General features: G+C 52.4%; 1 protein-coding gene across 1 annotated transcript in view; it reads right to left on the bottom strand.

Moving 5' to 3' along the window:
* Window positions 1–13,758, bottom strand: part of ABCC3 (ATP binding cassette subfamily C member 3) — a 37,489-nt gene that overhangs the window by 13,142 nt on the left and 10,589 nt on the right. The window contains exons 8-19 of the mRNA XM_060291241.1: window positions 13,148–13,339; window positions 9,911–10,088; window positions 9,651–9,812; window positions 8,705–8,797; window positions 7,393–7,596; window positions 7,142–7,288; window positions 6,638–6,725; window positions 6,200–6,266; window positions 5,613–5,739; window positions 5,355–5,531; window positions 1,416–1,583; window positions 906–1,098 (exon numbers count right to left, since the gene is read on the bottom strand). Coding sequence (XP_060147224.1) covers window positions 906–1,098; window positions 1,416–1,583; window positions 5,355–5,531; window positions 5,613–5,739; window positions 6,200–6,266; window positions 6,638–6,725; window positions 7,142–7,288; window positions 7,393–7,596; window positions 8,705–8,797; window positions 9,651–9,812; window positions 9,911–10,088; window positions 13,148–13,339 — 1,796 coding nt within the window. The remainder of the gene's footprint in view (window positions 1–905; window positions 1,099–1,415; window positions 1,584–5,354; window positions 5,532–5,612; window positions 5,740–6,199; window positions 6,267–6,637; window positions 6,726–7,141; window positions 7,289–7,392; window positions 7,597–8,704; window positions 8,798–9,650; window positions 9,813–9,910; window positions 10,089–13,147; window positions 13,340–13,758) is intronic.

The following is a 13,758-nucleotide window of genomic DNA, read 5'->3' as shown; positions in this document are numbered from 1 at the left end:
CAGGCCCCTGGTATGCCCCGCCCCACTCCAATGAAGAGGCCTGAATGGACAAGCCAGAGGCGAGGTGAGAGGTGAGCAAGAATAACAATAAAAATAAATGACGAATTTCGTGTTGGAAAGAAAAAGGGTGGCAAGAAAGACTTAGGTCAGACAGGAAGAAAAGCGTCCCATCAGGGACTACGTAGAAGGGGGTTCAAATATAAGGGTCAGGAGCTTGGGCTCTAGAGTCAGACCGGCTGAGCTAAAATCCCACTTCCTCACCGCATGGGTTTAGGCAGGCATGAAAATGGGGATAATAATAGTACCTACTTCATTGTGTCCTTGTGAGGATTAAAGGAAAGAATGTGTGTCAAGAGCTTGCAAGGGGCATAGCCCTTAGTAAATGCTCGAGACATGTTAGCTGCATATCCGGAAGTAGGAGAGAAAGCCCAGGAGAAGGTCTGCGAGCCAGCCGGGAGCCTGGGGCTGGGGAGCCAGGACTGGACAACAAAGGGGTCTCAATATGCTCCGCGAGGACAGGGATTTTTCTGTTTGTTCATTGCTGTCTCAGCGCCTGGAATAGCGCCTGGACATAGTAATTGCTCAATAAATATTTGTTGATAAATAAATGACTTTTCCAAGCATTTGCACATTTACTAAATAGTTCATCTGTGAAACAGTTTTGCCGTACAAGCTGGGCCTGGGCCCTTAGGCCCTTTTGACACATGAAGGCAGATGAGGAGGAAGGGCTTGAATCCATCCACTTCACTTTCCCTGCTGGTGATGTCTGACATCACGCAGATGGTCCAAGTTCCTCAGAACCCCCCTTGTGAAACACTGGGCCTGTCCACAGACACTCAGAGGCTCCAGGACAGGGGAGATGCTCGGAGAGCAGGGGAATACGGAGGGCCAAGAATGGCAGATACCGGTCCTGCTGTCGGCCTCCTGGTGCTTCTTGCCCTCATCGGGTGCATGGTTGCGGAGAAAGTTGGCGAAGGAGCCGTTGCGCTGCAGCAGGGCCGCGTAAGTGCCGACCTCAGACACCTGCCCGTCAGCTAGCACTATGACAAAGTCCGTCTGGGGCAGGAAGCTGATGCCATGCGTCACTAGCACCCGTGTCTGGGGAGAAGGCAGCAGGCTATCACTCCCACTGCCCTCAGCACACACCCCTGGCACGGAGCGAGTGTGAGGTGCTGTGTGCCGGCAGCATGAGCAGATACATCAGGGACTCACCCCGTGCTCACCGCAGCTGCCTCAGTGCCTGAGGGGCACCGTCCCCCACCCCCGCCCCAGGTTTCCCCCACTGCCCAGCCCATGCTCCTGTTCCTCAGGCCCTCCATACCTCCAGGTCTCACCCGAACCCCTTGGCCTCCCACCAGTCTTCTCCTGTGGCCCTAGACCTCACCTTAGCCAGCTTAGCCTCTGGGAGGACTCACCTTTCCTGCCAGCACACCTTCTGGCCCAATGACTTGGTCAAAGATATGTTTGGCCACGTGGGAGTCCACGGCTGACAACGGGTCATCCAGCAAAAAAATGTCAGCATCACTGTAAACAGCTCGGGCCAGACTGACCCGCTGACGCTGGCCCCCAGACAGGTTAATGCCCTGGATGGGTTGGAGGAGGGAGGTGAGAGGTGTGTATTGGGTAGAAGGGAGTCAGGCCATCACAAGGGGGACAAGGGCTCTGTCTATTGTCATTCAAAAAGGCAGACCTCTAAATTCACATTTCATATGCCTGGTCCTGTACCTGGGAAGCTCTAAGGCCATGGAGGAAGGGGTGGTGGCTCTCAGAGTCCTCCCAGGGCAGGTGAGGACATCGTGCTCCCGCCCAACTGGTTTCCCTGCCTTCCACCTTCATACTCTGGGAGGCTGGAAATCCCCAGGAGGTCCTTAACAGAACTTTCAGTCTCCCATCAACCATACGGCTCACAGATGACTTTCATAACAATTATCCCATTTGGTCCTCTTGTCAGTCTTTCCAGGGAGGTATCATTAGCCCCACTTTCTAGATGAAGAAACTAGAGCTCAAGACGTTAATGACTTTGTCCAGGGTCCCAAACTATTAAGGGCAAAAGCAAGGATGGAAACCCAGCATCCACCCCAGAATTCATCAACCCTGAGATCATTCACGTACCTTAAACCCATTATGCAGAAACTGAGGCACACAGCAGCAGGGCTGGGCCTAGAGGGCAGACCCCAGAGGTATAGCCTGCTTTCCTACCACCAGCTTTCCTCATTCCCTCTGGAACAGGCCCAGCTCTTTGGGGGTACCCTGAGAAACTGACCCCTGGGTAGAACAAATGTGGGTTGGGAGCTGGAGCTGCTGAGAAGCAAGGGGTGGACATGGAAGCTGTAGTGACTGAGACGCGTGAACGTGCCTGCATTCAACCAACCAGTCTTTCTCCAGTGCTACTATGTTCTGGGCACTAAATCAGGCTTGTGTGTGCGAGGTCAGTGTGGGTCCAGGAGAGATGGGAAGGAGGAGTTGTATCGTAGATCAGGAGGTCTACTCTGGGTTCCTATAATCTCGGACTCCTACTTAAAAATTTCCCATCCCCACTGCCAGGCTCAGGCCCTCATTTCCCCAGGGCACCACGAGAGCCCCCTCACTGGTTCCTGTGCCTTTGGGCCCCTCCACACTGCAGCCAGGGCAGCTTTTCAAAATGCAATTCCTGTCCCTGCTTAAAACTCTTCACTGACAAGTTGAACGTCAAGGTAAAAAATGATGGTAATGGATTATAACACATTGAATCAAATAAGAATCCATGAGCCCACATTGATATAAAAAAATTAATGAATAAGTAATAAGTCAACTAATAACTATAGAAGGAATGGAGTTAGAAAATCAACATTTGGCCAACATCATAGTAAACCCTGACTCAGGCAAAAATCATCAATGAAAGTTATAAAATGAAATCATCAGTAGACGATACCACCTCAATCAAGAGATCAAAGTTAACATTGTCAGTAACGCATGAACTGACATCGTGTGCCTCCTGATACGACGCACCAAGAAGGACACAACGTTACTTCTTTGGCTTTTCCCAAAAAAAATATATTCCGAATCTAATCGCGTTCAAATTGAGAAACATTCTGCAAAATAACTGGCCTGTACTCTTCAAAAGTGTTGATGTTCTAAAAGACAAAGACTGAGGAATTATCCAGATTGATTGAGAATAAAGAGATACGACAACTAAATGAAACTCATGATCCTGGATTGAACCCTAGACCAGGAAAGAAAATAGCTAAAAAAGACATTACTGGGACAAATGATGACATTTCAAATGTCAGACAGTCAATTAGATAATAATACTGTATTAATGATAAATTTCTTGATTTTGATAACTCAACTATAGTTATGTAAGAGGATGTCTTTGCTTTGAGACACTGAAATCTTTAGTATATAAAAAAAGAGGTGAAGCTATAAAACTCAGGAAAACACAAGGGAAAAGTTTCATGACATTGGACTTGGCAATGATTTTTTTGGATAAGACACTAAAAGCACAAGCAACAAAAGTAAAAATAGAAAAATTGGATCACATTAAAATTGAAAACTTCTGTGCATCAAAGGACACAATCAGCAGAGTGAAAAGACAACCTTCAGAAGAGGAGAAAATATTTGCAACTCATATATCTGATAGGGGGTTAATATCTAGTATGTATAAAGAACTCCTACAACTCAACAACAAAAAACCAAACAACTTCAATAAAATCTGGGCAAAGGACTTGAACAGACACTTCTCCAGAGAAGATATACAAACTACCAATAGACACGTGAAAAGATGCTCAACATGACTAATCACTGGGAAATGCAAATCAAAACCTCAGTGAGATGCCACCTCACATCCATTAGGATGACTACTACCAAAAGACAAAAACAAAATACCAAACAACCACCCCAGGAAACAACAAGTGTTGTCCAGAATGTGTAGAAGTTGGAGACCTTGTGTACTGTGGGTGGGAATGTTAAATGGTGCAGCCATTATGGAAAATAGTATGGCAGTTCCTCAAAAAAAAAAAAAAAATAGAATTATGATTTAGCAATTCCACTTCTGGGTATGTACTAAAAAGAATTGAAAGTAGGGTCTTGAAAAGATCTTTGCACACCCGTGTCCATAGCAGCTTTACTCACAATAGCTGAAAGGCGGAAGCAACCCAAGTATCTATTGATGGATGAATGGATAAGTAAAAGTTGCTGTTTAATGGGTACAGAGTTTTAGTTTTGCAAGATAAAGAGAGGTCTGGAGATTGCCCGTACAACAATGTGAGTGTATTTAACACTACTGACCTATATACTTAAAAGGATTTCTAAGGTAAAGATTTATGTTATGTATATTTTGCGACTGTTAAAAAATTAATAAATTAATTAAAAAATAAAAACTTCCACTGATGTCCCATGGTTTTTAGGGTAAAGGCCAAAACCTTAATCAAAGTCTTCAAGGCTCTACCTTACCCTGTTTCTGCCACACCCCTTCTAACCTCCAGTCACACCAAATTGCACAGAAATGCCAGTCCACCCACCATCCCTCGGCTTTCAAAGGCTTTCCATCACTTGGTAAAAGCCACAGTTCTTACAGTGGTCTCCAAGGCCCAATGTGACCTGGCTGCCTGGACACCTCACTGACCTCATCTCCTCCTCATCCCTGCTCATTCCACTCCATCCACATTGCTCTTCTTGCTGGTCCTTAAATGTCCCAATCACACTCCTGCCTCAGGGCCTTTGCACTTACTGCTCTCTCTGCCTCAAATGTCTCAGACAGGGCTTCATGTTCGAAGATACGGACCACTCCCTCACTTTGTTCAAGTCTCCGATTCTCAGTGAGGTTTTCCCAAAGCACACTAACAATACAACCCTGCACATACTCCAATATCCCTTCCCTGTTTCATTCTTTCCCCTTAGCGTTTATCTAATATTATATATTTTACTGATTTATCTTGCTATCATCTCTTTCCCCCAGTAGAATGTAAGCTATATGAAGGCAGAAATTTTAGTCTGGTGTATTTACTACTGTATACTATTGCCTGGCATAAAGTAGGTAGGTAATAAAATCTGATGAATGATGAGAGCTTCTTCCTTAGCTATTAAGATTCAGCTCAAAAGTGATGCTTTTCCTTATGCAGACCACCCCGTGACTGCCTTCCAATACCCTGCACAGGCCTTCCGCCTGGCCCCCAGGACATTCTACAGCACCTACCTGTTTACAAGTCAGTTTCCCCCAGTAATAGCTCTGTTTCATCGGTGCCTAGCACACAGCTAGGCATGATACTACATGAATGTGTGAATGGATGAATGAATGAATGCATATCTGGACCTGGGCTGGATTGAGGTGGGCAGCTGTATGTGCTAACTGCCCAGAGGATGAAAGAGGAGCCTACCTTCTCTCCGATCTCTGTCTTGCTCCCACCAGGCAGCACCTCCAGGTCCGCTAGCAGGGCACAGGCCTCCAGAGCCTGTTGGTACCGCTTGGGGTCCAGGGCTTGGCCAAACAGCACGTTTTCCTGAAGAGTGCAGTTCTGTATCCACGCCTGCTGGGGCACGTAGGCCACGGAGCCCTGGCCAAAGGAGAAGGTTACCTCGGGGTTTGCCCAAGGCCTGGCCAAGCTTCCCTTCCCAGGAGTCCCTGCCCCTCTCACCTTCATATACACCTTGCCTTCCAGCTTCTCCATCTCTCCCAGCAGGGCAGACAACAGAGAGGACTTACCACAACCCACAGGCCCCACCACAGCCACTAGTGCCCCTTTTGGCACCTGGATATCTAGGCTGGGGGCAAGAAGACAAGTAGCCCAGTCAGAGGAGGAATCAGGGTCGTTTTTGTCCTTTGTTTTTTTTTTTGCGGTACGCGGGCCTCTCACTGTTGTGGCCTCTCCCGTTGCGGAGCACAGGCTCCGGACGCGCAGGCTCAGCGGCCATGGCTCACGGGCCCAGCCGCTCCGCGGCATGTGGGATCTTCCCGGACCGGGGCACGAACCCGTGTCCCCTGCGTCGGCAGACAGACTCTCAACCACTGCGACACCAGGGAAGCCCTGGAATCAGGGTTTTGGTCCCCCACCTTGCACCTGGAGACCCAAGCCCTCCTCCCTTTCAGACACCACCCTGGCAAGCTGAGGCTCTTCCTGCTTCTCAGGCCAAAGACTGAAGCGTGAGAGTGGGGTTGGGTTCCGCTACTGATCTGACCTTTGGTTCACTTTAGGCAGCTGAGGAGGGAAGGGGAAGCTGGTACCTGTGCAGGGTGGGTGGTAGGTTCTGGGACCAGGTGAAGGTGCCATTGTGTATGGTGACAGTATAGCCTGGGAGGACAGAGGTGTACAGCGTCAGGGGGCCCAGGGCAAGGCGAGGAGGATCCCTGGGTGGGGAGAGGTGTGGGAAGCCCTAGGGGGAGGGCAGGGAATCTTGTGGGGGGGGGAGGGAGGGGAGACAGGAAGTCCTGGGGAGGAGCAGGGGGAGCCCTAGGGAAAGAAGGTGGTGGGGGAGGCCTGGAGAGGGACGACGAGAGGAGAGAAAAGAGCCAGAAGAGGAAGAAGGCGGGCACAGAGTGAGAGCAGATACGAAAAGAGGATGAAGAAAAGGGGGTCACAGGAGAAAAGTTAAAAGCTTGGAACAGAGAATTTTCTGGAGCAGTGGCTGGGGCAAGGGCAACCCAGGTAGAGGCTGTCTGGACCTGGGGTGATGGTCTTTCTTTCCACACACTGGGAGTCAAGTTCATCTTGGCTCAGGAAATGCTGGATCCTTTTCAGAGACACACTGGTCTGCATGCAGAAGGGTGCGGGTCAGCCCGGGGAGCTGTGCTCTTCCTGTACCATCTCCTCTTACCCTTGCTGGCCCCCAACTTCCTGGGTGAGACTGGGCCCCCTGAGGGTCCAGAGACTGGCGCTAGGGCCCCTCCCACGACTGAGTCTTGGCTGGCTCCCACAGCCAAAGACAGGGTCCAGGTCGGTAACAGGAGGCTGTCTCCAGAACTTGGGTTTCCAAGGACCTTACCTGACTTCCTCTGACTCCAAATGGCCCCTGACTCTAATGACCTCATTCAACTGGGAACAATTCTTCATAATGCCAAATGGCCCTCCCCCGATTCCAGTAACTCTCCCTGATTATCCCCTGACCCTAAGTGACCCCATCAACCTGCCCACACTCCAGCAGAACCCCCGGCCCTATCCAGCATTACCTGGGCCAAGTTGCTGATTAACTGGGGCAGCATGTTGAGGGGAATTTTTAAGATGTTGAACAGGGACACGGACACAAAGGCCTTCTCAGCATCCAGCACGTTGTTCTTGTCCACGGACACGTACATCCCGAGGGTGGTCAGGGTCACCTGGGCAGGGGTGGGGATGGGTGTCAGGGTGGCGTCTGCAGGGTCCAGGGGCCCAGGCCGGCCAGGCAGGAGGCGGGACGCCAGCCCAGGCAGGGGCGCCTCACCAGGAAGGGGGTGCAGATCCAGATGAAAGTGGACGTGGCATGGAGGTAGGCAGCCTGGCGCATCAGCCGGAGCTCCTCCTGCCGGATGTCCTCCACCTGCTTCAGGAAGCTGGGCTCCCAGGCGTACAGCTTCAGCACCTTGATGCTGCCCAGGATCTCGCTCATCAGCCTGATGCGTGAGTCCTTGAGTTTCATTTGCTCTACCTATGGAGAGTGTGGAAAGTGCACACCCCGAGCCCCTCCCCAGACCTCCACGCACAGGGGCTCACACCTTCCCTGCACTCACACACACGGCAGCCGGACTGCTCACCGTTCCTCCCCGCCTGCCTGTGCTGCACCCCAGCCTGGAACGCCCAGCCCGACCTACCCTCTTCTCTGCTGGACAAAATCCAGCTCCAGTCTCAGTGCCCCATCACTGACCCTCACAGGCAGCACCCTCTGGCCCTCCTCTGGGTTTCTAAGGCACGTTCTCACAGGGGACCCTGTGCATGTATGTTGCCTCAACTCGACGTGAGCCTAAGGGAACAGATCCCTTCTTCCTCTTTGTTCCCCAGTCCCTATAACCCAGGGTGCAGCACGCCAAATCAATCTATTCATTCACCCCAATTTATTGAGTGCCTATTATGTGCCAGGCCATGTGTTAGATGTAGGGCAGATAATGAAGAACAACTCAAGGCCCTGGCCGTCGTGAAGCTGACAGTCTGATGGGCGAGGTAGACAGGAAGCAAACAACCACCTGAATAAATGCTTACTAAATTATTACGCATACTCCGACGGGAGTTACAGGATTCTGGGAGAGAATAATGGGGTAGGGACTGGGAAATCAGAGTTTATGCTGGGAGGTGAAGGAAGGGAGGGAACTGGGCAAGGAAGGAAGGGCGAAGCACATTCCAGGGAACAGGACGTATGGTAGCCCAGAGGTATTCAGAGCTTGTTGATTTGGAGAAAAGAAAGGCCATACTGGATGAAACTTGGCCGTATCCCAGGGGGTGAGGGATTGAAAGGTGAGCAGGGGCCTGGTGGGTGGCGGTAGGGAATTTGCCATTTATCCTATGTACAGTGGGAAGCTAGGGAAGACATCAGGAAATGTTTGCAAATAAATAATGAGCCTTGGTTCCTCAGCTGCAAAATGAGAATGTTTCTAAAACCCTCTCAGGGTTGGGGGCTAGAATAAGCTAAGGTTTGTGAAGGTGGCTTGGAGCCGTCCGTACTCGGTGAGCAAGGTAGTTGGTAAAGCCCGGGTTAGTGACTGCTCTCCGCCAGGTACCTGGCCAAGGCCCCAGGCAGGAGCAGCGCAGTTGCGAGCACCCACCTGGAACGCACGCATTTTCACAGCCACGGCTCCATTGAGCGGAATCAGCAAGACCATGAGAGCGACTCCAGCCAGGACAGAGGGACCCAGGTTCTGAGGAGGCACAACAGATTGACTAGACAGACAGACAGAGTATATAGACAGAACCCAACAGGCAGAGACCTATTGACCTGAAATGCAGGGAAGGGCGAGAAGCAAAAGATGGTGGCCAGCCAGACAGATGGACAGCAAAAAGCAGACACACAGATAAAGCCAAAATGACGAAAACATCTGCAAAAACAGCCGGCCGTCAGATAACGACACGAGATAGGGACAAACAGGCAGACACAGAAGGGTGTCCAGACACACAGGAAGGCAAATACAGACAGGCAATGACAGTCAGAGTCACACCCACCTTGCCTCCAAGTCCCTCTTCCCTCCCCTGGGTTCTGTGAGAAGGATTCTCACACAGGCCAGAAAGACACCAGCATCCTCACCGTCCCGTCCCCCACCCCTCTGCTGACCCAGAATAACCCTGTCTTGTCCCATCTGAAGGAAGGAGAAGGTCAGAGGAAGGGGGCAGAGATCAGGGTTCAAGAGGCACCTGCCAGGACTTCCCTGGTGGCGCAGTGGTTAAGAATCCGCCTGCCAGTGCAGGGGACACGGGTTCGAGCCCTGGTCCAGGAAGATTCCCACACGCCGCAGAGCAACTAAGCTCATGAGCCACAACTACTAAGCCTGCACCCTAGAGCCTGAAAGCCACAACTACTGAGTCCGTGAGCCACAACTACTGAAGCCCGTGCTCTGCAACAAGAGAAGCCACCGCAATGAGAAGCCCGCGCACCGCAAGGAAGAGTAGCTCCCGCTTGCCGCAACTAGAGAAAGCCCGCGCGCAGCAACGAAGACCCAACGCAGCCAAATAGATAAATAAATAAATTAATTTTTTTTAAAAAAAAAGAAGAGTCACCTGCCAGAGGAAGTACACTGCCAGGATCATCTGCAGGGGTGCTGACCACAGCAGGTTGATGAAGGGGACAACATCCATGAAGCGCTGGGCGTCCACTGACATGAGGTTAACAATTTCTCCCGCAGTGGACTCACGTTTGACTGAATTGGTGATGACCAGAGCCTGCAGGTGGACAGCAGGGTGAGGGACTGGGCCCGCGAGTCTCTCCAAAGCTCCCCAGGGCTGGCCTCCCCAGCCCCCCACGCCCTGCTCCAGCTGACCTTCCTATAGATGACACCTATGATGCCCGTGCGAAACCTCAACCCCATCACAAAGATGCAGTGGTAATACTGGTGTAAGATCAGAGTCTGCGTCACAGAGCACACGAACATCAGCCCGGCCACCAGAAAGCCCCACCAGGTGGGGGCCGTGGGGTTTGAAATAAATCTGATCAGGACGCTGGAAGGTGAGGAGAGAAGCACGAGGGTGGGCAGGGCTCCCCCAGTCCACGCCCTCTACTGCTGCCCTCCCCTTTCCCCTCAGCCTCCACTCTGCCCCGCCTCTGAAACCTCTCAGGGGGAGGCTGCTGGCCCTCCACACCCCCACCCAGACCAGGGGGACTTGGCGCAGAGCTGCCTCAAGCCCTCCACCCTTACTCCTTTCTGCCTCCACCTCCTTTCCTGCCTACCATGGCCCCCCGCCACCCACCCCTTTATCACCCTCTGGCCACCTGCCTCACCGGCCTGCCTTTCTTGCCTCCTTGGACCATGTGGCAGGAAGCAGTGCAACATGTCCATTGATTACACTTTCCTGCACCTTCTTCTGGGCTGCCGAGGGCTCTGAAGTCCACTGCGTGACCACACAGACCCTCGCCCCTCAAATCCACCCATCTCAATATCAGCGACTTCCCACGCCGCCCAGTGACCTTCTCCGGGGCCCTAATCTACTTCCTCTCCCGCAGTCCTTTTCACCTCTTATCCTCTCACCTGTCCTCACCCCCCACCTCTCTCAGCAGCTGCCCACTTAAATCTTCCCTGCAAACACTTGCCCTCTTCCTTTCGTCCTGCCTCAGGACAGGAGGCGTCCTTTCAACTTTCCACGCCGGGTCCTGCCCCCCAAGCCCTGGATCCCACCTGCCTCCTCAGGAACGTGTTTCGTCGTTGGCCCCCTTTTTCTCCTGGTCTTCAGTATCCTCCTCTCCACTGGCAGCTCTGTGCCTTGGCCGACTGACATGACCAAGTGTCTTCCATGTTAGGACAAACCTCCCCTTGGCCCCATGGAGCAACCTCCATAGTCATGGCCAGGCTTCTTCTGCTGTGGGTTGGGTGTAACTCCCCAAAAGACATTTCAAGTCATAACCCCTGGTACCTGTGCATGTGACCTTATTTGGAAACAGGGTCTTTGCAGACGTAATCAAGTTAAGATAAGGTCATATTGGAGTAGCGTGGCCCATAATCCAGTGACTGGTGTCTTTATAAGAGAAAAGGGAGGGAGGTTTGCACACAGAGACACAGAGGCAGACAGACAGACAGACACACACACACAGGAGGATGCCATGCAAAGATGGAGGCTGAGATAGGAGCGATGAGTCTCTAAGCCTAGGAATGCCAAGGACTGCCAGCCCCACCAGCACCTGGGAGGCGTGGAACAGATTCTCACTCAGAGCCTCTGGAAGGAACCTACCCACTGACACTTTGATTTCAGACCTCTGGCTTCCAGAACTGTGAAAGAACACATTTCCGTTTTCAGCCACCCAGTTTGTGGTACTCTGTTACCCTAGAAAACTAAGAACCTTTGTAGGAAGTTTCTAGACCTCCACTGGCCCCATCTCCACTGCAGAAACCCTATTCTCAGGCCCTTCCCCTGTGTCGCAGCCTCTGTTCTTGGCAAAGTCACCCACAAACTCCACGTTGCCTTCCTCAGGCTCTATTTCACTGGTCAGCTTGCTTCACTGGAGACCACACCTTCCCCCATAAGGGTTCTCTGTGCCCTGCTCCACAATCTGGGTTCTTTTCCCCACTTCGTCCCCCCACACTAGTCTTCTGCTCACCCATACCTGTCAGAATGCCCTAGGGCTCTGTCTGGGCCCTCTGCACGGGCTCTCTGGGAGAGGTTAGCCACAGATATGGGACCCTGGGCTTCCACCCGTTGCCTCTGCAAATGTGATCTCCAGCTAGCTGGGAATCTCCAGCAACTCAGGCCCAAAATGGCCAAGATGCCCCTCACCACCTTGCCCAGGGCCCAGGTCTCTCTTCCTGCTGAGTTCACCATCTCAGGAAAAGGTCCATCATCCTCCAGCTACCCAGGCCAGACCCCAGGTCACCTTTTCCCCTCCCTCTCCCTGGCACCAACACTCATTTCCAGAGAGTAGCTCCTGAATCCTTTCTCATTCCTGACCTGGACTTTCCTTGGACCTGGTTGGCCCACTTCCATGTGGCCACCCTGCCCTGCCTCCCCCACACTACTGGCAGGGGATCCTTCCAGAATGAAAACCAGACACCCCTCCCTGGCTTCAAATCTTTCAAGGATTTCTTTAGCTCTCCCTCCCTCCCTTTGTTGTCCTGCCCCTCACTTTGGTCACCCCCCCCCCCCCCACCGCCGCCACAGCATTCAGAAGTACCTGGAGTTCCTGAGTTATGCTGTTTCAGGCCTTTGTGACTTTGCACCTTCCCCTCCTTCCTCACCTAGTCAGCAAATTGCCTGTCTTTCCAAACTTGATAAGCTCTCTGGCTGGCAAGTGTACCCTGCCCCTTCCCAGGCTGGCTTCCTTGCTCCTCTGGGGTTTTTTCAGACACCTAAGTACACCTCCGCCCACACTGTGCTCTAATAGACTTACACATTGGTTTCTCCCACAAGACTTCAAGACCATATCTTAGTTATCTTTGTATACCTAGTGTCTGGCACCATTCTGGGACCTGGGGGCTCAAAATATGTTCACTGAATGAATGAATGCACAAATGTATGCTTGGAGGGCCAAAGGATTGAGGGCTCAGCTGCTAGCTCCTTCCCATCCCCTCATTTGAGAGCTCTTTCTAGCCCAAGCCACTCACGTGATAGATGGCGGAGCCTATCATCTGGAAAGAGCACCGTAGATGGAGTTCAGAGCCCTGGACTCAAATCCAACTTTCCCAGCTGTGTACCCTTGGCCAAGTCACTTCACCTCTCTGAGTTCCTATTTCCTCATTTTCTGGATTGTTTTTCGTTTTTCTGCTTCCTTGTTTGTAAAACGGGAAAAGGGCACCTCTCTGTAGGATTGTCAGGAGGACTTAAAGAGAGAATGTATGTTAATGTATACATCAGGGTACCTGGCAGTTGTACTTAGTCCAGATAAGTTGGATGTAAATGGGGAAATGAGGTGCAGAGGCTCTGCCACTCGCCAAAGGTCGCACAGAAAGTGGGGAGAGCCCCTTCGGTTCCTGGTCTGGGGCTCTTCTCTCTACCCATTGTCCCCGAGGCCGGCCGGCCAGCCAGCCCCTTGCCCCGGGAAGGGCTGCGTGGGAGGGAGCATGGAGAGAGACCTCAGCAGCTGTGGGTTGATGAAAGACAGCAGGTCCTGGACCAGCTTGAAGCACATGCTGAGGAGGAAGCTGGAGCCAAAGGTGGCCATCAGGGCCCGCAGGAAGGGGGGCTCCCGGGCCTGGGGCCGGCCCCCCAGCAGCACCTCTCCCTCGCTGGACAGTCTCTTCCCAGAAGCCTCCGCAGCCTGGTGTCTGGTCCGGGGAGGAAGGAGCAGTGGGTAGGAATGGGCACATGGGCTCCGTGAAGCCAAGGGCCACCGGGGCTGGTGAGGACCAGGTAGGAGGGGGAGCTCTTCGCTGGCTCTCAGAACTGGGAGGGGGAAGGACAATGAGACTTTCCAGCTGAGAATCCCCAAGTGTCTTCAGGTGCTAGAGGATATATGAAGGGGTGCCCTAACTGCTCCTCAAGGACTATACACCCAGCAATTCCCAACCTGTGGCCCTCTCCATGCCCCGCCCAGGGCTGGCTCCAGGAGGATGCTGACAAGAAGGGAGACATAATGGGCTTCCCTGGTGGCGCAGTGGTTGAGAGTCCGCCTGCCGATGCAGGGGACACAGGTTCGTGCCCCGGTCCGGGAAGATCCCACATGCCGCGGAGCGGCTGGGCCCGT

The sequence above is a fragment of the Globicephala melas genome, chromosome 20 (genome assembly GCF_963455315.2).
Source record: "Globicephala melas chromosome 20, mGloMel1.2, whole genome shotgun sequence".
Taxonomy (NCBI): Eukaryota; Metazoa; Chordata; class Mammalia; order Artiodactyla; family Delphinidae; genus Globicephala; species Globicephala melas.
The sequence above is the reverse complement of the archived record's forward strand: the minus strand, read 5'-3'. Positions and strand labels throughout refer to the sequence as shown.